Here is a 25549-nt window from a genome sequence, read left to right on the forward strand (position 1 = left end):
AAATGGACCTCTCTTGTTTCTATTATAGGAAGATTAGGTATGGAGTCTAGACACCTCTAGTATTCAGACTTAGAGTGACAATAAGGGCATTGGTCAAGGTCATTTTTGTTTTATTGACCATTTGAATTATGAAAAGTTAGGTTAAGAAGTTTACTCTTTAAAGAGCCAAGTGTTGAATTTCCCTTTTATTCCAAATCTAGTCTATGTCTATACTGGATCATAAACACTGAAGATACACAACTACAAGCACTTTGCACAACAGAAATGTAACAACAGTGAATCAATAAAATACACAGATTTATAAATGGCCCTGTAACCGCTCAAACTAGCAGGGGTCCTAGGAGGGGATCCTACAGGGCAACTGCCAGGTCAAGGGCAACAATGGAGCAATAGCCTAATGTCACCTTAGCTAAGGCTCCCTTCTCTTTACAGACTTTCAATGATGGGAGGAGACCCAGTATGATAAAATCACAAGAATGTGGTCAATGACAAAATAAGAAGTTGATTCCTATTCACAAGATAAACTCATTTAAATGGGATGCTTGCTTTGGAAGCAAGGTGATGTGGTCTCTAGAAAGGGCCAAGAGGACCCTTAGGGCTAGGTTTTGAGAGTATGCTTTGTCAAGATGGTTCCTAGACCTAGAGATATTTATGGAGACTTGGCTTTTATGTGATCTTTGTGAAATTGGAATCAACAAGTTGTGGGACCACAAAGGGCTAAGTGGACCCAAAATTAGGTCAAGGATATGGAGTTGATCAACCAAGGATGTGCTTGACCTAATTAGGGAAGGGAAGAGGATCAAAGAAGGAATCTTCTTTTGATAAGTTAATGCTATGATCCCAATGAGGTTGCTAGCCAATGGGAAACCAAGGTAAAGAATCGATCTTCGAGGTAGGGCTTGAAATATCTCACGATCCCACTATTGGAATTTCGTGAAATTTGGAGGGATTTTAGAGGACACACTAGCATAGTTGTGGGAAAGAGATCGAATTCTTTTGATGGCTAAATCATGAGAAAAGTGATGCCCTATGTGACCTATGGAGGCTAGGCCTAGAATAAGAGGGGAAGGTGAGATAAATAAGCTTTTGAAAGTGATCATCTATGGAGGATTAATGCCTTGTCCTTTGGGAGAGATGGAGTCAAGGAGAATTTATGGTTTGGAAAAAGCTCACCCATTCAAGGAGCCTTCAAACAACTTCGCATGGCATTAGGGCATGAGAGCAATTGCTTCAAGGTCTTTATACTTCAATTTGCAATAAATGATGACATTTCGAGATGTACTTAACATAAAATATCTCGAGGAACATTCACCCATCCATACATGGCCCATGATGCAACACTATAAAAGATCACAATTTCCATCAATTCATATAGAAAAACAGTAAATTTCAGACTTGTATAGCGAAAATCCCAGCGACATTCATGTGACAAAAGTAAATAACAAGAATAAGCATGAAAATAACACTTACATGTATAAAAGAGTATATCCAATCATCAAATTATGCCAATAGAGAAGCTCAACGACAAGAGAGAGATTTCCAAATATCAAAATTCATCCATGTTATCCAAACTCGTCCTTCAAAAGGTATAGCGAATATCTCACAAGAGATAATAATCCAATCCAAGTGATGATGATGAAAATGAATCATCTCACTTCTATTTATAGTTTATACACTCTCTAATGAATTCAATTTAGCTAAAATAGCCTAATGGAGCCCCTAAAATAAAATAATGTGCATAATAACAACACTTTAGGTGACAAGCCGACCAAATAGCTCAATAACATAATAAGAAGCCTCTCAAGAGGGTCGAATGATGAACAAAGTGAGTCGTTGTGCCTTTGAGGAGGCCTAATGAAGTCCAAGGGGTGCCATGATGAAGAATTAGGCTCCAAACATAGTGGACAAGGGGTTGGCCCCATGTTTTCCAAGCAAGAACCTGTGGTGCTCCCAAGTAGGTGTAGGGGGGCACAAAGACATCCTCATGGGTCTCCATGTGGATCGGAAATGCCTGTAGACCATCTGTAAGGGCGGAATCATGATATAAGACCTCCCTATGCAACGGGAGACATCCTCTGAACTTTGGAACATCTGCCAAGTGAATGGTGTATGTGTGGAGCCGACTGGGAATGGTGAACTAGGTGCATCATCCTACTCCAAAAGGTGGAACATGAGTAATCAATGAGTGGTGTTGGGGATCCATGAAGTACGCTCCACTATGGTGGAGGCCCATGGCTCTCAACACTCACTGTACAAGCACCAATGTGGCCCTCTGGAATGCTAGGACCCTGTATAGGGAGACCAAGCCCTGAATGGAGACCCACTGCAATCTTGCATAAGATCCAATCCGTCCTCTTGCCCTCTAATATAACAAATCATTAGAGTAATCAAGTAAAAGAGCTTACAAGTCATGGGATCAATGGGGCACTTCTTGGTGGCGTGCCCTTCCATAGTAGGCTTTGGCATGTACAAATATCTCCAAGCTCAATAGGGGTTTAACCAAGGACCTTATTATGTGGTTTCAACCTCTAAAGGGGGTGACATGTTCATGGTACATCTCTCAAATGGTAGGTAGCAGATGATATAATAATGGAGCGGAGTGGGGATGAGGAGAATCATTCAGACCACATGTCATGGTGCAAGGGTAGCTATAATAGGGGAAGTCCACACCTGGGTATATGAGTGTAGGAGGGATCAAATCATGGTACATGAGTTACCTCGACCTTTGTTTTTCCACCCTTCTTCATATGCCTTTTGCCTTTGACTGATTTTTCTTCATAACTGCTCAGGGCTCCAGGGGATGAGAGCATGATGTGTGATATGTAGTAGTGGATACCCTCTTAAGGTGGGACAATTCATTGCCCACTAGGAGTTGGGACAATCATGGGTTCCTTAATGAAAGAGGAGGCTAATTTAGGGTCCATAGGAACTAGGGTGATGGCCATGGGTAAGGGGTAGAGCTCATGCCCGATTTTTTTCCACGTGCTAAATTTGTATGTGCCAACAATCTTTTGCATTTTGTGGTACATTTCCTGTTGGGAGTGGCCAAATTGTGCTTTTTCTTTTATTTTTAGCTGCATCTACCTCCGGGGCATCGTTTTAGGACTGACCCAAGACGTGGATAAGGGGAAGGGGAGGCTAACCCTATGTGGACCCAGTGGAGACATGTGGACCCGGATGGGAAAATAGATGAACGGGGATAAAATGAGTGGAAGGGGAGTCATGTTGGTGGTATCGGGAAGCAGGACCACGCAACCAAAATCGAGATTTCCCATGTAGTGCCAACCTTGAAGCTAATGGCCAGTAAAAGAGATCCCACGAGACTAGGATACAAGGGTAACCACAGAATCAGGCAGTGGAGACAAGAATACAAACCTAACCCACTCCTTCTGCCGAAATCCCCCCACCAATCTATGCCCAAAAGTGCCCATGAAAAGTAAAAAAAATTGCTCAACCGTACCCATGAAATGTTATACCTTTGGGGTTGGGAGGCCCATCTTCAAACATACAATCATGACAAGTGGTCGAGGGACCACATGGCTGGCTCTGGTGGCAAAGACAATGGCACATCGAGCTATCTGGTGGCTGGTGGCCGAGGACCATCTAGGAGAACATTTTTCTCCTATATACACTACCCACAGGTGGTGGGTAAGAGGCACAAAGTCACCATTCTGAATCCATACGGAACCATGCGAATCTGTAGAAAGGGACAGGTTAAAGATCAATGGCGCAAGAAACCATGATGATTTGTGTTAAAATGGAAGTCCATTTCAGTTAGTAAGCCTTGAAATGGAAATGGTCAATATTAATAATTCATATTTCTCTAGAAGGAATTCAGAGGTTAGAGAACCATGAAAAGGAAGCTATATTACAATATGATGAGGTGCATCGCTATCCTCGAAGCTTATTTATGGTGGTGTATTGTATTTGATAGTTGATAATTATTTTGATTTGCACAACATTTCTATCAGATTTATTGACAAACTCATGTGAATGCATTTGATTATGTCTTAATACCATTCCATGGGGTGTTGTTTATGATAGAAGATTTACTTCTTCTAATTAGAAATGGTTCTCTCATACATTTTTCCATCGAGGTTACTGGAAGATGTGTAGTCACAATATAATGCATGATAAATACAATAGATTACACAAATGAAATTGATTATAATTAATTAAGGATTCTGTGTGATCTTGGTTTGAGACTCCATTGTGATCATTATATTTTGTACTTCATTTACAGGTTTCTCAAATTCGAGTGCGAAAAGGATTGACAAAGGTTTCTTACACTATTGGGCCATGACATGCTGGACATATCTTTTGAAATATTCAGAAACTTAACATGAAATTGTTTTTTTAATTCTTGTTCCTATATTAGTTTGGAATTATTTTCTTACGTCTTATGTCAAAGAGAAAGAAAACTCATCTCTAGTATAATATTTATCTTTGGTGATGATTTTCAAGGTCTCAACCTCTGTTCTTTATGCGAGCATTTTTTGTGTATACTTTTAATAGAACATTGAGCTGTCAAAGTGACTTAGAAGAGCAGATGGAGTCATTGTTGCCCTTAATAAATTTACTGTAAAATTAAACATTTATGAGCATTAAAAACATATTACAAAAGGTAGCTTTCTTAGAGATTCAAAATGTTGCATAATTACCACAAAACTAAACTGTAAGGTCATAAAGACAATTAGTCATATTATCCTTCAAAATGTCAAATGCATGATGCTAACCTTGTCTACCATTGGTATAAGCAAACATTTTCAAATTCCAAGTTCTTGAGGAGGCAGCGTGGTGGTATCTCCTCTGAAAGCAACTATACAGGTGTTCATATCTGCAACGTGGGAGTGCCTTCTGTAGTCTATAGCTACTTCATCTCTGCTTGAAGTTGTTCCAACAAATGAACCAAGAACCGGTGAATTATCAATGAATTAATATGCCTAACTAATTTGCACTTCTAAATTCAGTAATGTTCAGCAATGGGGTGGACAGAAGTCTTCATCTCTTTCAAGGATTTCTTCTAATTTAAAAACCATGAAATTTAATACAAATACATCCATTTATCCCTAAATCCATTGCAGGTAGTCTATCGAATTCGTGTCCATCATCATAAGAACTATGTGACAATTGTAACTGCAAAAGCATTTATGAGAGACTAGATGCTTGGCCTCTTTTAGCACTTATTTGGTTGCCAGATTTGTGTACAAAGAAAACTCATCATCATTACCAAGAATGGCATTTTCGTACTTCATCTCTTCACATGGATTGGCCGATAAGAAATTTTTTGAAAGTCCCTTGAATTAGAGCGTGCATCTAAAGCCAACATGCTGCAATAAATGTCAGCTTAAATCATATGAGGTGCTGTGGTAGAAATTTGTTGAATTTGTAACAGATAAAAAAAGGAAGTGATATACATTCCTGAACTCATTGTGATATGATTATACACCCTTCTCATTTGCCAACCCTTTCCCTTAGTGAGTTTTCGTATGAACAATGATTTAACCACTTTTCCCAAGAATCCTATAATAACATCAAACAACCAATGAACTTTAGGAAATTGGCTATAAAAATGAATCTTGAACCCTGTGCATAGGGGTGTCATACTTCTAAAGTCGATGCTGGCTACAACCTTATGACATATATTACCAAACCTTATGTGAAAGAGCCACTGCTCCTTGGAAATGAGCTCCGTAATGTCACTACCAAATAAATTAGAGTGTGATTAAACATGGCTGAAGGTGACATCCAAAACGTTGGAATAATCGATCATAGGTCCAGTTATACCCCAAAACTAAATGAACATTGTTGAAAATACTGAGAATGGGGTGAATCAATATTTCTTAGGAATTAGCACTTTTTAATTTTTTTCACAGCGTTTGTTATTCTTCAGTTGTTATTAGTTTTCTTCGTCAACAACAATAATCAGCAGTAGACAACACCATACAACAATGCCGGAAGATAAAACAATAGACAAAGATTTTTAGGTGGAAATTTCCCTCCGGGTCAAAAACCACTAAATGCTTCTCTAGTAATTGTCTTCTTCTGTGTTTAAAAGAAATATTAATTACATCAAGATTTCAGCGAAACTGAGGGATGCGTCAACCCCCTAATTCACAAGCCATGTACACTAGTAAACCCTAATATCATGTTGAAACTAGAAGGACACCCCAACACCCTGTAGATCGTGCCACAACTTGATGAGTGCCCCAACACTCCGTTTACCAGCTACTGTTAGAAAGGATGCTTTGCTGCCCCGTTAGTTTATTAGCCACAACTAAATGGATGCCACAACACCTTGTGCAAGCCACAACTTACCCTACCACCACCCTGCCACCCTGAAGTGTTCTCAGGCCACAACCTGAAGGTGACTCTAATCACCTAGAAGAGTTGGTAGATCACGTTTCACAATTTTCACACTGGATCCCCTGTACTATGAATCAATGTAGAATAGTTGTAAGGAAAATGTAGAATAGATATCGAATCCTGGTAGTTGCTGATCATTGTTCCCACAAACTGGTCATTGCACGATGCTACACATCAAGCTATCATTGTACAACTACACATCACTGTCACTACACACTGCATATCACTGTCACTGCACACCTGTCATTATTGTTACTGCAAATCACTGTCACTACAAATCACTGCATAACTGCTGGCTACCATTGAATGTCACTTCATGAATGAATAGTCATCAATGCTCAAATATTGCTATCATTAGGTTGCACATGATGTTGCAACCATTTGGCACTGCTATCAAATGATGGCACAAACCAAGGTGCCTCAGGTCATCTCGATGCCCTGCAATCAGTGCTTTCAAACTCTGTCCCCAGAGAGCTACTAGCATATAAGTAAACACTGTTGTTTGACTGGTCAAGCCCTATTATCCATCCTTCTCCAATAGGTTGTATAACAAAATGAGATTTTCCTTAAAGACCTGCTACCATGTAAAGTCATGTCATTATGATGGTACACCCTCTAGGTCATCACTATAAGATACATAATACAAATCTATATCAAGTATGTCAAGGTTGTATGTCAATATGTCAAATTACATTCATCATAGTTCTATTGATATCAAGTCAAAGTCAAAGGTCAACTTCATTATGCCAAGTGTCTATACATATCAGATCTATGAGTCAAGTTAATATATTGATGTGTCAATGTGTGTCATGTCAATCAACTCATATGATGTTATTGTCATTGTCACAGTCATTTTCATTTCACTATTCAATGTATCAAGTCACTAAATGTGTATCAGTTCACCAAAGTTTTGTTATCAATGTTATAATATATTACACAGTCTCATGGCATAGATCATCAAGTCAAGGTTCAGACTTATGTCACATTACTTTAGTTCTAGGTTACCGCATAATTCATTAGATATATATAATGATTGTCATAAGCATAGTTATATTGCTTAAATGTTCAACAACTGTTTACATAAATGATCCAAGTGTTGTAGCTAACATGAGGTTACAAATTATGTGCACATCTATACTCAAGGAACTACTTTGCTTTGTCTTACAAGGTCACTATGTCAGGTCAACTCTCAATACGTCAAGATGTCACACACACAGTTAATGTACATGTTACTACCCTTGTCACTGATTTTCTTAGGTCAACGAACAAAAGTTTAGTCACATAAGGTAAGTATCCGTCATTGTAATAGAATTTCAATGAGTGGTTTATCAACAAGATGCACATCACTAATAGAATTTCAATGAGTGGTTTATCAACAAGATGCACATCACTAATAGAATTTCAATGAGTGGTTTATCAACAAGATGCACATCACTAGTTACTTCAACAAAATTCGAAGTCAATGATTGGCTTAGTGCATGACACTGACACTCAAACGATGAACCCCTTACAACCACTGTCTTATGGTGATAAATTATGTCATATAGTGACAATCATATAATTGAGAAAGGTGTTTCTAACAGATCTAAGAATGTGGCTTGGTTACTAGGTTGGATTGACTTTTGGATAGATAAATAAATATTCTCCAATTGCAGACCTGTACATAACCAATTTCACAAACCTAATAGACCTTTAATAAGACTTTTTGTTTTGTTTTAATTTTGGAGGACCAATGTATAAAATAGATTTAAAACAGTGATGCCTAACCTTTTTGAATAATACTAATATTTAAACAAAGGGCTGCTATTAAAATCCACACAGTGATTAAGCTTATCTGGTGATGAGTAGAAATAGAAAGATGATATGACTATTATAGTTTTCAAATAGAAAATCAAATAACCATAAGTAAGAAAAACCTTCAAACAATGTTAAGAAAGTTTAACAAAACATGCCCAAGATTACAAACACATTGATAAGTTATGATTTAGAGGGAATTACTTAAACAAACAGTTTCTGTAATTCATTCTCTTTAAAGATGATCACTTCAGAGACTTTCTAGGAGTAATTGAGACACAACTGCTCCCACTTGGTTATCTTTGTAAAACTTAAGAATATGAGAACACAGTGAATGAAAACTACAAAAACTTACAAGGAATAGGAAACTATGTGAATCAAAATTCAGAATCCTTTGCTTTTCTATTAGTGATTAAGAAAAAGCTGAGTACATTTAGTGCTTACAAATGTTTCTTCAAGGGTGCAACCCTTAATAACTTCTCAAAGAGAGTTATTTATACAAGTTTAGTGTTAAAGAAAATATCTTAAACAAATTTACAAAAATAGCTTAATACAAAATTAGAAAAATGAACTAATAGTCCATCTGTCACTATTTCGCTATTGAACTATTGATCACTGTTCCCCAAAATTTTGAATGTTGTTGATCCGTCTTTCAGTCGAGTAAATCAGTTAACTGTTCCCAACATTTTTCATTTGGGATAGATAACTTAATTACCCTTCGATAAACCTCATCCATTTATGTATATTTAGTAAAAGTAGGTTTTACTAAAAATATGTGTTTTACTTAAGGATGAAAAAGGTATCTCGTAGTGCGTTCAGCACAAGACTTGGTGTTGCTATACCCTTTGTATTTGAAACTGTAGCTGCACTAGCTGCGACCTCTCTGAGCTTGCGGATATAGTCTTCAATAGGCATTAACTTATCATTTATCACAAATATGGAGGGCAAACCCTTGCTGGTCAAGGGTTCTAGCCTACTGAAAAAACGTTGAACTATGACATTGACACTGCTGCACTTTTCCTTCAACTGAAGAGTGAGATTTTTCTTTGTAATAACTTTCTTCACTTCCAGTATGGTTGTTTTCCTGTCATCAATACCCAATTCTTCAAGCTCATAGCTGTCTTTAGAATTCAGAAACTTGATTATTTCAGTGGTTGTTTCTAGCTTGTCCTCAAGTTCATTTGAGATAGTTTCAATAGCTTCTTGAGCTTTTTCCAACAAGTCTTTTTGATAAAAAATTATTCTGATATAAGGCCAGATATCTTTGATTGATTCAATAATCTCTCCCCATATATTCTCCTTTACTAAACCCAATGTATTTCCGAGGTAAGAGTCTTTGACTTCTTTCTGCAATCTCTCAATTTGACCTCTTTCCCTCTGCAACTCAACTGCATGTGAGCTCTCTGCAACTGCTTTTAGGTGTTGTAGTGTCTTCAGTTGATCCTGCAATTTCTTAATTTCCTCTGTTTGAATAGACAGGTTCTGAACAACTTGAGCAAGCTGTTCAACTCCTTCTGTTGTACCTGTGGTTGCTGTTGTGCTTGAGGCAGAAACTGTAGTTATAGGGACTGCTGCAAGAGGAACTACATCCATTGGAATATTGGCCTTTTTCACAGCTTCCTCTTTCTCTTTGACAAGTTTTTCCATTTGTTCCTCCATCTGTTTTATTTGCAGATTTTGTTCCATAATGAGTTTCATCATGTCTGATTTTTGAGCCTCAGTTTCTTCAATTTCTTTAGTCATTGGGTCCTCTGACGCTGGCAATTTAAGTTGCTTCCTTAATGATGAAATCTCAACATTTTTCTTCTTGACAACTTCTTCCGCAGCGTTCATATTAGAGGGATCATATCCAATCTTTAGCCCCAGATCTTCCAAAGATTTGATCTTGGTGTCTTTTGCCAATGAGGAAACTTTTTCAATCTTGAGCTGTGACTGTGTATTAGCTAAGGTGACCTGCAACTTTGACAGACTCATGGCAGTGTTAGTTAAAGTAGAAGAGATCATTTGGCCAATCTGTTTGTGCATCTCAATTTGGTCAATTGGATGTACATCTTTAACATTAAATTCAAAGGAAATTTGCTTCTAGTAATGTGCAGCATTTCTGGGTTGTGGAATTTGAGCTTGTAAGAAAGCCATCTGCATTTTACCCTTTTAAGAGTCAAACACTAAAAGAAGTCTGGTTTGAGAACTAGAAGAATGTTTCCAGAATTGAGTATAAGTGCTCAACTTTAAATCCTCATTCTTCTTCTTAATTTCACTGAAAACATGAAAAATATCATCTTCTTCGTTTTTATCCTTCTGATTGCCTTCGTTGCTCTGAATCACCTGCTATTCATGAGATGTGGTGGAATGAGTGGGAGACTGAGTAGACTGTCCAACAGACTGTGTGAAAACAAATGTCTCTCCAAGTTTGTCAAATGTTCCTTTCTGTGACTCATTAGTTGCATTGACCTTCAAAGAGAGCCTAGGTCTCTTCTTTCTGTGCACAATTCTAAAGCCTTTACTTGATACTTCAGTTGTAGGGGATGATTGTTCTTCCCTTCCTCGTTTGGCTGTCTTTTCCTGTGCAAGTGGAGTTTGTATATTTGAAGTAGAGACTTCCTGTTCTTCAGCTTCTTGAAGGGTGTTTTCTTTCTATTCTAACAAAGTTTTATATTGTTCAATCTCAGGCCTGGCTGTGTGATGATATGGAGTAAATTTATTTTCCACTCTAAGTTTTGAAATCACTCCCATTGGGTCATAAGACCAAGTAAAGTTGATGCCAAACTTCATCTCTTTCAATAACCTGTCTGCTTCTTCTCCTGCTGCTCTAGTGTTAGAGATGAATGGACCAACCTGAGTTTTTAACTTAAACTGTGAATTCTTCTTTGCTTCCACAAAATGCAGTTCATCTGCATTGAGCATTTGCCTAATATATTCTAATGCAAAAATTCTCATAGGGAGTTACTTAGGCAACTTGTAAGGTGGAAGCTCATAGCCATAGACTCTGATCTTTGCATAATTTTGGTAAAGGTACCAATATCTTGTTGTGGCTTGGTCAACTAGCTGCAAAACTTTTACAATTTCATTACTAATTCTTGGTTCTGGAGTGTTGCTCAGAAGATTAATGGTTGGATGAACAAACAATTCTATGAAATATTTATATGAAAATTCTTCTTTCTCCTTCATTCCCATAGAAATCCAAAAGATGATTGATTGCTGGTTTCCTTCTTCATCTAGCTTCTGCAAAGTGAATGGAAACTTGTCTCCCTGAAAATAGATAAAAAGATATACAAGTATTGAAGCATACTTGAATACCTCTTTTGTATTGAATTGGACAAATTGTTCATGAATGGCCTTAACTAGAAATTGACTGAAGTTAAAAAGAACAGTGGGTTTGGAACCAGTGGAAAAGATAGACAAGGAATCAATGACGACTTCATCTACATATTGATTAGAATAGTAACCAAGGAGATATGAGAGAATGGTGATAATTTGCTTGGTTCTGTCTAGGAATATAGATGAATCATAGGGAGGGTTTCTTTTAGGCAGAGGGATATCTACAACTATGAAAAGTTCTAGGGTTTGAGCTCTTTTAGTGAAATCCAGTGTCTGATAGACTTCTGTTAGGCTTTTATGAGAAAAAGGAGTGGTTGGAACAATAGTTGGGGCCTGCAACATCTGGTCAATGGACTGGGCATTGATGGAGCACAGGATTTCTCCTGTAGGTGAGATAATAGCTCTTTGACTGGGGTCATAAGATGCATGACATTTTCTAACAAATTTAGGTACTTTGTGGGTTTGAGGGAAGATGTAATGAGGAAGATGGGAGTCCCAAAGTCCAATTTCGTTCGTTTAATTGACGAATTGGTCCTCTATCCAACAATATATCTCAAAGAAGTCAAATTCGGACAAGGACTCATGGATTTTACAGTCTCTGTTAGCCAAGGGAGTATGATGGAAATCAACTTGTGGATGAATGAGAGGATTTGGGGTTTCTGCAACTTCCTTCCCCTTAGGAGGCATTCTGGTGATTGGATTACAAACTGAAAGTGACAGAAATGGGAAGGATTCGGCTAAAATATAATGATAACAAAAAAACAATATAATTGAAATAGATTGAGTGAACCTGGATGTCGACTTGCTTGTGAACAGGACAAAAAATTTGCTTGAATGGTGAATTTGTCATTTTGACTGTAAGCTACAAGTATCCAGTGATCAATTGAGTTACGGGAATGCACTGTGTAACAATTTTTATGAAAGAATAGGGTTTATAAGGCATAAAATGGAGTAGGTCTGTTAATCAACGACTAAATTCATATTAACTCTCCAACGGGATTGAGAAACGGATTGATGGAATATTCATTTGCAAGGGGTGGCGAATTAAATGGATAACGGGCAGGCATGCTGAAGATTGGTCCACGTAAGGATGATGGGATAGGGGAAGTGACGTGGGTGTTGACGTAGACAATGACGTGGGAGCAACGGTGACGGAGGAGGTCGAAAGCCATGTTCGGGGTGAGTTTGGGCAGTACGTAGTTTGGGATTTTAAGTCTCGAACAACTAGGAGTGGAGGTTGGAAATTTCGGAGGGCGGTTTTTAAAACTGCCGACTTCAGACCCCCCTTTGCTAATAACGTTCAGACGGCAAGGGAGGGCTGAGGAGCAATATAGGTCGTCAAATCGGAGGGAGATGCGAGGGATGAAAGGAAAATGGAGGGAGTTTAATGAAGTGAGGCGGAAGGTGATGGTGGGGTCGAAACAGATATGATGGATGTGACAGGTGTGGGGTTTCTTGGCGAATCAATGGATAAAGCGTGAATATTATAAAATAACATTGAGATTTAGCAAATTATGGTTAATTAAAACCATTCGTTATATGCACATATATCCAATGTTTTAACTTAGGATATAAATCCTATCATGCTCCAATTTCATTTTATTGCTCTATCTACCCTAAACTTTCCTAACATTTTTTGCAATCTTAGTCACTCGAGTGCATTTAGACTAGCAACTCAACTTTTTCCTTTTAATGATTAATCTACTTCTATCCCTTATTGCTTCCATTGGCTCAGATTAAACTGTTGAGCCAAGACAATTTTATTTGCTACCTATTAACAAACAATTTAAATTTAATCGAATCATGATTAAACTCTACGATCGGATTGGATGAACTAGTGTGGCATTTAAACAATCCGCACACAACTTTATTTGAAAAAATAAAATTGGCTAAGAGTAGTGGCATTTGGATGTGCAACTTTTTTAGAGTTTATTATTTTTTCTTTTATTTATAATCTAACATTTTATTTTTTTGCCTTCCTTTTTTAGGGCATCTATTCTAACATTTTATTTGATATGGACTTATTCATCAGAATATTACTAACATTTTTGTTTCTTTATTCTTTTTGTCCATATCCTAACTTTAACATTTTCTTAAAATATATTTTCATTTTTTTTGGTCTAATTAATGCTAACTTACCAAAACCAGAAAACGCTACAACATCGGCTCCCACTGGGGATTGCTTTCTCTTGTAGAATGTAGAGAACTTGCAGATCCGTGTGCCTTCTCCTCAGGCTATGGAGTCTTAGCTGTGAAAAAATCACACTGACAGTTGAAAAAGTAAAATAAACCGGACTTTTTACAATGGTAGTAGTGAAATCTACTTCAACTTCTCAGTACTGAATGTAATGCTTGAGAAATCTTCCATTAACAGGATATGTGGAATATAGTCCCTCTAGATTTTGTAGCACAAAAGTGTTGTTTCCCTTTACTTCAGCAATAGCTAAAGGTCCAAACCATAGGTTGTCAAACTTTCCATGTTTTCCCTTGTCTTCTCTTCTGGAATCCCATCTTAGAACTAGATCACCCTCCTTGAAGTCCCTTTCCCTGGCTCTTCTGTCAAACAAGCTCTTCATCTTATTTTGATAATTTTTCAATTTGTATTGAACTTCATCTCTGTTCTCATTCAGTTCAATAATATGATTTATACTCTTTGAAAAATCACCAGGTTCATTAGTTGAATCCTGCAAAAACTTTAAAATAGGGAACGCCAAGTTGGTAGGGAAAATTGCATTTTTCCCATAAACTAATTGAAAAGGAGATTTTCCAGTGGATCTCTTTGGAGTAATCCAGTTTGCCCAGACTGCATAAATTAGATGAGTGTCCCAACTCTTTTTATGATCTGCTAAAGTTTTTCTGATAGCCTTTACCAGACTTTTATTGGATGATTCTGCAAGACTATTACCTTGAAGATAATATGGAGTTGAATGATGTAGCAGAATTTGATAGTTCTGGCAAAACTCAATCATTTTAACATTGGAAAATGTTGTGGCATTGTCAGTAACAATTTGGGTTGGGCAACCAAACCTAGATAAAATGTTTTCTTCAATGAATTTGATTACTACTGAATCAGTAGCATTTCTTACTGGAATTGCTTCCAACCATTTAGTAAAGTAGTCTGTTGCTGTGAGGATCCATCTATGTTGATTGTTTGAAGTAGGATGAATCTCTCCAATAAAATCTAATCCCCATTGGAGAAAAGGTGTTGAGACTGTTGTTGGCATCAATGGAAGAGCTGCTAGTTTTTTCTTACTAGAAAACATCTGACAAGGGACATAACTTCTGACTTTTTCTCCTACTTGTAAGAACAATGTTGGCCAATAAAATCCTGCCCTTAATATATTATATGCTGTTGCTCTCCAAGCATAATGTCCACAAAATTCTGTATGAGCTTGATCAACGATCTCTTCAGGCTCTGTTTCTATTAAACATAATAACAAGATATTAAGTGGGTCCCTCCAATATAGATTTGCATTTATGATACAGTACTTGATTGCTTTCAATTTGAGAGTTTTACATTAACTTTTGGATAATGATGCTGGACATTCAAAGTGGATCAATAAATTTACAATATCTTGATACTAATTTGATAAAAGAAAATTCTCATCAATGTGTATAGAAATGGTCTGATCTGGAGGTAAAGGTTCTTGTGGATTCTTTTCTTCAGGATGCTGGAAAGGTTCTTGTGGATTCTCCTCATTCAAATTTTGGGAAGGTTCTTTTGGATTCGCCCCTTGTATTTCCAAAACAGAGTTGATGCCTAGCACTTTACAGTTGGATTCAGCTAGAAGCTTAGCTAATCCTTTACTCTTTACTAGCTTTGTGGTTTTGATAGTTAGATCATACTCCAGTATTTGAGTGATCCATCTACCTCTCTTCCCATCAGTGTCTGGTTGGGTTAAAACAATTTTTACGACACTGTTAGGAACGTAAGTAGTAATAGGTGAATGTAGGACATACATCCTGAATGATTTGAGGGCTTGTATGAAGGCATAGACTTGTTTCTCAATTATGTCATACTTAAGCTCGACATCTCTCATAACCTTACTAAAAAAGGCTATAGATTGGTCATGGGACTCTTCATTCTTTTGTAATAAAACAACAACAAGGGTTGTTTCAGAGGCAAAGGAAAAGATACCGAATGGTTTGGTATAATTAGGACTGACCAAGGTTGGAGCTTTAGAGATAACTTTCTTAATTTGCTCAAATGAAGGTCTAGAGGAAACAATCCATTTAACTTCATGATCTTTTCAGAGCATATCAGTTATGTCTTTTACAATTTCAACATGATTCGGGATGAACCTTCTTAAAAAATTAATCTTGCCTAGAAAAGCTTGAATCTCTTTCTTATTTCTAGGTAATGACAATGTTTGTATGGCAGATACATATTTGGGATCAATCACCACTCCTTATTTTGAAATTATATGGCTTAGCAGTTTTCCCTCTTTGATAGCAAACATAGACGTTTTAGGATTTAGGAAATTCCAAATTTCCTACACCTGTCAAAAACCTTCTTCAAGTGCTTTAGATGTTTCTGATTAGAATCAGAAAAAACAGTGATGTCATCAAGATAAATGACTACAAATTTGTTTACCTAACCCATAAAAGCTATGTCCATAGCTCTCTAAAATGTTGCTCCAACATTGGATAAGACAAAGGGCATCCTAGAATACATAAATGTACCCCAAGGTGTAGTAAAAAATGTTTTCTCTCTGTCTGCTAGATCAACCATTATCTGATTGTAACCTAAAAAGCCATTAAGCATGGAAAGTCTTTTTGCTCTTGAAACCATCTGAAGTAACTAATCCATTTTGGGTAAAGGATAGTTATATTTAATGATGCTTTATTCAAATTCCTAAAGTCCACACAAACTCTGATTTCCCCATTCTTCTTTCTAACAGGAACTATATTGGCAACCCAATCAGAGTATCTTAGAGGCACAATAATCTGGGCATCTAGCATTTTCTTAAGTTCCTTTTCTACAGTTGGTAGAAGAATTGGATTAATCCTCCTAAGTCTCTGTTGATAAGGTTTAGCTTCTAGCTTTAAAGGAATCTTATGCTGGATCAGTGATGTATCATAAGTCTTTAAATCAACGTAGGTCCAGGCAAAAACATCTTTATATTTTTCAAGAAACTTAAGGTATTGAGCTTTGATTTCAGGATCTAAGGACACACATATTTTGATGTTCTTAATCTCATAATTTGTTCCAATATTTACTTCCTCTATGTCATCTTGTGGAGAAATTGACTGTGGGTTTTTGGGGACATCATTTTGATTAAATAATTTCTCTAAAGGAATTAGACCTTTGGGAATAAAATTGTTAGACAATTGGATGATATCATGATTGGCAATTTTTGAATTGAAATTTGAACTATCATTTTCATTTGTGTTTTCATTTGTTTCTGTTCTATCTTCATCAATTTGTAAAACTGAAAATTCATCTACAACCTGCAGAAAAGATTTTAATTGTTCATCATCTTCAAATATTTGCCAGTGTTTTGGATTATCTGGGATGGATGGCTTGTAATTAACTTGTATTTGATAGAGCACGTTAGTTTGATGAGGAATTTTAAATGAACTGGCAGAGACAAATAGGGAATCTGCATGAATATTCTCATCTCTTGGGATATAAGTCAAGTTAAAAGCATTAAAGAAATTTTCAATTGAATCCCAAACCTCATTTTGATAAGATCTAAGCCTACGATGTTTTGTTTGGCAAATATTTCTAACTTGTTTTACAATGAGCTCTAAGTCAATGAAAACACCCAGGTTGTGTACCTTTAAACTCTTGGCTAACTGTAGTCATAGAAGGAAAGCCTTATATTCTGCTACATTATTGGTAACTTCAAAATCAAGTTTACATGATTGTGTAATGTTTTTTTTTTTTTGGTGAGATTAGTACTACCCCAGCCCCTGCGCCATCCTTTGTATAAGAACCATCAAAGAATAGCTTCCATACATCAGTTTGATTTGGTATACGGTTTTCAATTGCATCTTCAATTTTTACTTGGGATGCATGTATTTGATTTGAAGAGAGTTGAAAACAACCAGAATCTTGATCAATTGCATAAATGTTGTAGATCTAACCCGAAAATACTATAGATCTGATATAAAAATATAAGATAATGCAAGTAAACCCAAAGATAATATGAAATGATTCTTTATAGATCAAACCCTTAAGGTAGGGCAACACCATACATTCACTCCTTAAGGAAGGAGAACACTCCACAAGCCATATGCCTGTTCATACAAGAATACTTCTCTTCATCTTCCTATGTGGAGTCTCTAGCTTTTATATAGGCCTCATACATACAATACCATGCATCATTACCATGGTTTCCTCATACCATCAACTAATACCATGGGCCCATTACATTATTATTAACTACTTGTGGTCCCTTACATGACATGGGTTAACCACCTTATTTATTACTATGGCCCATCCCATTATTACATTATTACCTTGGGTACCTCCCTTGGTACCCCATATTATCCCCCCTAGGTATATAACATTCCACCCCCCTAAGCATGTCTCATCCTTGAAACATGGGAAGAACACAAATAATAAGATCTACTCAAAAGAGTAGTCCATTGATACCATGCATGTGCATCTAGCCATCCAAGAGAAAGGTGAACCCTCGATCTCGCTGGTGCCTCGCTCGCTTGAGATGGAAGTTGACCGTGGCAGCTCTTCTGTGTTGATGTGCAGTGGGTGGATCTTCTCTCCTCGCAATCCGTCATGTGACGACTTGGTTTCCATCTTGATGGTTGTCTCGCTGGGTGATGTGGGTGATGATATGTTGAAGTTTTAACCCACGATGGCTTTTGCTTGACTTCACCCTGCTGTGGTGCCTGTTGTGGTGTCTTCTTTGTCAATATGACTTCAACCACTGAGCCCTCCTCTGATGTATTATCACCTGTAACCTTTTCTTCTACAACCTCTGTTTGTGTTTGATTGTCGGTCATCAAAGGCTCATCATCTGATATGTCGGTCCCTTGAACATCTTCTGCTTCAGCCTCCATGTGCTCTACCTGTTTATGGATGGAAATATCCTGTAATGTAATTTTCTTCTTTTTATACCATAGCTTCAGGAATTTCTTCTGCACATTAATATTGATAGTACCCACCGATTCCATCCAAGGATATCCCAAAACAACATCGATATTATCCATCTCTGAAGCATAAAAATCACCATGAAACACATACTTATCCATAGAAAGCTTCAAATCCTTATAGATTTGAACATCCTTATCATCAACCTGTGTATGTTCAATTTGTTTTGCCGGGACTTGCAATTTCTTTGTTAAGTTGATATTTATGAGATTTTGCTTGCAACTCGGATTTATATACACAATGATTTTCTCCTTCTGAATCAATCCATGAACCTGCAATAAGGAGACACCCGTAGCAATTAAACCCTTATGTGTTTCATTCTCCTTTTTTCTAGCCCGAGACCGTTTGTCTAAAAAGAGTTTTTCAAATTCTGCATCTGAAATGTTGGCCATCTGCTGGTGGTCAAGTGATAACCACCACTTTTTAGCCTCATCTCTCATACTACATACTATTGGAAGCCTCCAATATTTCCCATGTGAGGACTTGTATCTTTGTATAAATTCTTCAATAGTAGGACCATCATCTGTTCTTGTAAAATATAGAACCTTGCTAGAAGCCATGAAGAGGGTTTTGAAAAAACTTGGCGAAAATTTGAAATGGCCACAAATCCGTCAATATTGCTCAGAATCTCTATTATAACCTATTTTTGGAAATGGAACAATCATTCTGCATCTGCCCATATGATAAAAATCCTGATCCAGGCACTAGAATTCCAGATCTGCACTGCTACGCTCCCGGCGTCACCCAAAATTTATGCAAAAAGAGCTGATTTTAAATCAGCGATATCTCTCTCATCCGGACTCCGATTCGACTGATTTTTTTTTGAAATCATGTGTTTTTTCCCAAATATTCCAGATCTACAACTAGATCTTGCAGATCTGCACCAGGAATTCTAGATCTGCGCCGCAAAACTCGCTGCCCTGAAAATTGTCTGCAACCCCACTGATTTTTAGATCAGCGATATCTCCTTCATCCATACTCCGATTCAACTGATTTTTTTTTTGAATTTGGGTATTTTTTCACAAGGAATACAGATCTGTAATTAGATTCTACAGATATGGCACCAAAACGTACAAATCTGATCTGCAATTTCGCCACCCAAAAATCCCTGCAAAAAAAAATAAAAAATAAAAAAAAATTCCACGGTTTGCCCAAGAAAGTGCTCTGATACCAATTGTTGTAGATCTAACCCGAAAATACTATAGATCTGATATAAAAATATAAGATAATGCAAGTAAACCCAAAGATAATATGAAATGATTCTTTATAGATCAAACCCTTAAGGTAGGGCAACACCATACATTCACTCCTTAAGGAAGGAGAACACTCCACAAGCCATATGCCTGTTCATACAAGAATACTTCTCTTCATCTTCCTATGTGGAGTCTCTAGCCTTTATATAGGCCTCATACATACAATACCATGCATCATTACCATGGTTTTCTCATACCATCAACTAATACCATGGGCCCATTACATTATTATTAACTACTTGTGGTCCCTTACATGACATGGGTTAACCACCTTATTTATTACTATGGCCCATCCCATTATTACATTATTACCTTGGGTACCTCCCTTGGTACCCCATATTATCCCCCCTAGGTATATAACAATAAATGGGATGGTTCCTTGGTTGATATGTTTTGCATACGACGTGCACAAATTTTACCTCTCTATACAACCTAAGTTGTTCTCCCCCATAAACTGGAATAGTGGCATAAGACATGTCCATCTGAAGAGTTCCCCCTAATTTGGCACAACAAGACCTTGAAAGGAGCATTCCAAATTTGGGAGGGATATAAGTGACAACTATATCTAACATATGCTCTTTACTAGGATTTGGGCAAGAGTGACTACTGAATCCTTAATCAATGCTAGACAAGGTACCCTTTTGGAATTAAAGGTGTACAAATCATGATAGGATCTAGTTATGTCAAGATTTAAATGATTCATGATGGTTTTTGGCATGAGATTATGTGATGCTCCAGAATCAAGCATACAATTGTATAGCATGGAATCATTTGTCTTTAATGTCACATAGAAAGGGGGTACTATTTCATCTATCATATCTGAGCTAGGGCCAAAGACAACTGCTGGTTTTTCATCTTGAAGGCTAATAACATCACTTTCAACATCAACAGAGGTGTTTTGTATCCATTTGGAAACTTGATTTTTATATCCAGGGTTTTTGGAAAGTTCTGAAAGTGGTATAGGGATTTTAACTCTTTCTAACTCCTTTTCAACATTAAATGTAGTTAAGACAATTTTTTCAATTTGAGCTGTATCAGTTGGTTGATTTAATGGTCGAATAGTAGTTGTCTAAGTTTCAATAACTTTGGTATGAGGTTCAATTGTTGGAGTTTCCTTAGGAGGTCTTCCAGGGCCAAGTCTAGGTCTAAGATCATATCTTTTGTTTAGATCTGCAATTAAGAATTCAGAGAAGGCATGGTATTTGGAAACCTGTGAGGATTCTTGATCTTGTTGAACTTGCTCATGTTGTGAAAGAGGAATAATAGTGGTCTGACCAGAAGAGGTATCCATATTGTTAATATCTTCAGTGATAGTCATGGTATTGTCATTAGGTTGTTGATCATCTATCAGTAAAGGAGTTGGAACCTGCTGATCATTACTAGGTCTTTGAAGAATTTGTAATTGTGGAGTTCTTTTATATTGACGTTGATTCTGATTTTGAGGTCGAGTGATCGTCTGTTGAACTGTTCTAGGTTGAGTCTCAATCTTGGAAATTCTATTGGATAGATTTCTAAGAAGTGAAGTTATCTCATCTATTTTAGAATCTTCAGTTTTAGTCTTTGATGAAGTAGAGGCCTCTTGACTAGATTTAAGCTTTATTTGGGCCTTTTCCTCTTTTAGCTTTTAAGGTGGCTAAGGCAGCCCTATTTGCTTCCACCTCTATAGCATTAGTTTGCATGTCTTCAAGAGTCCTAGAAGTTCTTTCTCTTAACATTACAACAAAATCATCTTCAAAAGCTTTTGAAAACCTAGATTTGGCTGCTGCTACAGGGGGTTTGCAATCAGGGGGCATCTTATGATAAAGTTTGTTGAACCTTTTAATAAAATCAGATATAGGTTTGCCAAAGTTTTATTTAAGTTCTTCAAACTCAGTCAAAAAGTAAAGAGCATCTTTCTTCACACCCCATTAGTTTTTGAATATATTTGTTAACTCTTCCCAAGACCCAATGGAATTTGCAGGTAATTTCCTAAACCAGGTTCTCACATTCCCTTCAAGAGATTGAATAAACAACCTCATATAAACATTTTCTTGCTCAATATTCATATTATCTGCAAAATCTAGAAATGCTTGAAGATGGTCCTCTGCTGAGGAACCAGTTTCTCCATTATACCTAGGAAGGTGTTTTAAATATCCAGGAGGGAATGCATCAAGGTTTTGAGGTAAGAATAAAGCTGCATATCTAGCCTGTACAATAGGTTGGAATGCCATAGTAGAAGGTGGTGTATGAGGTGTTTGTGTGGATGACGAAGAAGAAGAAGAGGATGGTGATAGAGAGGGTGTACGACTATGTGGAGGTGAAGAAGGAGGGGATAAAGAAGGAGACATCCTAAATGACTTTAAGGGAGTCTTAATAACTAACTTCGAGATATGAGAATGAATATCCTCTTTTGTTTCAAAGAGTGGATTTGAATATATAGAAAAGGTCTTCCTTCAGGTTGTTCAGAAGTGGAAGGAAATGAATAAGTAGTGGGGGCTATGAAGTCTGTAGGTTTGTGTTTAGGTAAATGAACACCCAAGTCTAAATTAGATTTAGGTGATCCTAATGGTAGTGGGGGTTCTTGACACGTTTCAAATGAGTGAATGAGGAAAGCTGATTTGAAATCAACTCCCCTATCTAAGAGTTCAGAAACCCTAGGTGATAATTGTGTCAAATTTGGATTGGATGGAATGTTACTATAGGGATCAAATGGTAATATATCTTCAGACTGCAAGGCTAAAGAAGAAGAAGATGGTTGATGTCTTCTTTTAGAATTGGCCCTTCTCACAAGTTTTTCTGGATCTGACAGAGGATTAACTGTGTCAGATTTAGAACGAGATCTAGTGTGCTTAAAAGGTGCCAGTTTGGCACAGTGGAGTCGCCAGGTGAAGGATTTTGACCTATCTAGACCTTTAGTCACCCTTAAAGGAATAGGATTTATATCGTTGTCCCAAGAAACTAATCATATTTGAGTCCCCGAAAATGGCCCCAGATTGATGTTGTATCTCTGAGATGATAATGGTCAGCTATCATGCCAGGGCATCTAAAATGTTTTGGATGTTTTGTTTTAATTTTGGAGGACCAATGTATGAAACAGATTTAAAACAGTGATGCCTAACCTTTTTGAATAATACTAATATTTAAACAAAGGGTTGCTATTAAAATCCACACAATGATTAAGCTTATCTGGTGATGAGTAGAAATAAAAAGATGATATGACTATTACAATTTTCAAATAGAAAATCAAATAACCATAAGTAAGAAAAACCTTCAAACAATGTTTAGAAAGTTTAACAAAATATGCCCAAGATTACAAAGAGACTGATAATTTTATGATTTAGAGGGAATTACTTAAACAAATAGTTTCTGTAATTCATTCTCTTTAAAGATGATCACTTCAGAGAGTTTCTAGGAGTAATTGAGACACAACTGCTCCCACCTGGTTATCTTTGTAAAACTTAAGAATATGAAGAAAAAAAAAGTGAATGAAAACTGGAAAAACTTACAAGGAATACGAAACTGTATGAATCAAAATTCAGAATCCTTTGCTTTGCTATTAGTGATTTAGAAAAAGCTGAGTACATTTAGTGCTTACAAATGTTTCTTCAAGGGTGCAACCCTTAATAACTCGTGAAAGAGAGTTATTTATACAAGTTTAGTGTTAAGAAAATATCTTAAATTTTTTTACAAAAATAGCTTAATACAAAATCAGAAAAATGAATTGATAGTCGATCTGTCACTATTTTGCTGTTGAACTGTTGATGACTGTTCCCCAAAATTCTGAATGTTGTTGATCCTTCTTTCAGTCGAGTAAATTAGTTAACTGTTCCCAGTGTTTTTCATCTGGGATAGATAACTTAATTACCCTTCGATAAACCTCATCCATTTCTGTATATTTAGTAAAAGTAGGTTTTACTAAAAATATGTGTTTTACTTCATTAAGGATGAAAAAGGTATCTCGGAGTGCGTTCAACACAAGACTTGGTGTTGTTGTACCCTTTATATTTGAAACTGTAGCTGCATTGGTTGCGACCTCTCTAAGCTTGCAAACATAGTCTTCAATAGGCATTAACTTATCATTTATCACAAATATGGAGGGAAAACCCTTGTTGGTCAAGGGTTCTAGCCTGCTGAAAAAACGTTGAACTATGACATTGACACTGCTGCACTTTTCCTCCAACTGAAGAATGAGATTTTTATTTGTAATAACTTTCTTCACTTCCAGTATGGCTGCTGTCCTGTCATCAATACCCAATTCTTCAAGCTCATAGCTGTCTTTAGAATTCAGAAACTTGATTATATCAATCGCTGTTTCTGGCTTGTCCTCAAGTTCATTTGAGATAGTTTCAGTAGCTTCTTGAGCTTTTTCCAACAAGTCTTTTTGATAAAAAATTATTCTAATATAAGGCCAGATATCTTTGATTGATTCAATAATCTCTCCCCATATAATCTCCTTTACTAAACCCAATGTATTTCCGAGGTAAGAGTCTTTGACTTCTTTATGCAATCTCTCAATTTGACCTCTTGCCCTCTGCAACTCAACTGCATGTGAGCTCTCTGCAACTGCTTTTAGGTGTTGTAGTGTCTTCAGTTGATCCTGCAATTTCTTAATTTCCTCTGTCTAAATAGACAAGTTCTGAATAGCTTCAACAAGCTGTTCAGCTCCTTTTGCTGTACCTGTGGTTGCTGCTATGCTTGAGGCAGAAACTATAGTTATAGGGACTGCTGCAAGAGGAACTACATCCATTGGAATATTGGCCTTTTTCACAACTTCCTCTTTCTCTTTGACAAATTTTTCCATTTGTTCCTCCATCTATTTTATTTGCAGATTTTGTTCCATAATGAGTTTCATCATGTCTGATTTTTTAGCCTCAGTTTCTTTAATTTCTTTAGTCATTGGGTCCTCTGAAGCTGGCAATTTGAGTTGCTTCCTTAATGTTGAAATCTCAGCATTTTTCTTCTTGACAATTTCTTCTGCAACATTTATATTGGAGGGATCATATCCAATCTTCAACACCAAATCTTCCAAAGCTTTGATCTTGGTGTCTTTTGCCAATGAGGAAACTTTTTCAATCTTGAGTTGTGACTGTGTATTAGCCAAGGTGACCTGCAACTTTGACAAACTCATGGCAGTGTTAGTTAAAGTAGAAGAAATCATTTGGCCAGTCTGTTTGTGCATCTCAATTTGGTCAATTGGATGTACATCTTTAACATTAAATTCAAAGGAAGTTTGCTTCTGGTAATGTGTAGCAGTTTTGGGTTGTGGAATCTGAGCTTGTAAGAAAGCCATCTGCATTTTACCCTTTTCAGAGTCAAACACTGAAAGAAGTTTGGCTTGAGAACTGGAAGAATGTTTCCAGAATTGAGTATAAGTGCTCAACTTTAAATCCTCATTCTTCTTCTTAATTTCACTGAAAACATGAAAAATATCATCTTCTTCATTTTTATCCTTCTGACTGCCTTCGCTGGTCTGAATCACCTGCTGTTCATGAGATGTGGTGGAATGAGTGGGAGACTGAGTAGACTATCCACCAGACTGTGTGAAAACAGATGTCTCTCCAAGTTTGTCAAATGTTCCTTTTTGTGACTCATTAGTTGCACTGACCTTCAAAGAGAGCCTAGGTCTCTTCTTTCTGTGCACAATTCTAAAGCCTTTACTTGATACTTCAGTTGTAGGGGATGATTGTTCTTCCCTTCCTCGTTTGGCTGTCTTTTCTTGTGC

The 25549-nt window shown here is 36.9% G+C and overlaps 1 protein-coding gene across 3 annotated transcripts in view; it reads left to right on the top strand.

The window, feature by feature from the left end:
- The window catches only part of LOC149142195 (threonyl and alanyl tRNA synthetase second additional domain-containing protein), a 264846-nt gene extending 260310 nt beyond the window's left edge, over positions 1–4536 (top strand). For all 3 annotated transcript variants that reach the window (XR_016264627.1, XM_089448951.1, XM_089448952.1), the window contains exon 8: positions 4244–4536. Coding sequence is in view for 2 of the 3 variants with exons in the window: in XM_089448951.1 (XP_089305077.1) it covers positions 4244–4303 (60 nt within the window). In the remaining variant the exon portion in view is untranslated. The remainder of the gene's footprint in view (positions 1–4243) is intronic.
- The last annotated feature ends 21013 nt before the right edge of the window (positions 4537–25549 follow it).

The sequence above is a fragment of the Pinus tabuliformis genome, chromosome X (assembly GCF_031772625.1).
Source record: "Pinus tabuliformis cultivar Carrire ecotype Pingquan chromosome X, CPIR1, whole genome shotgun sequence".
NCBI lineage: Eukaryota > Viridiplantae > Streptophyta > Pinopsida > Pinales > Pinaceae > Pinus > Pinus tabuliformis.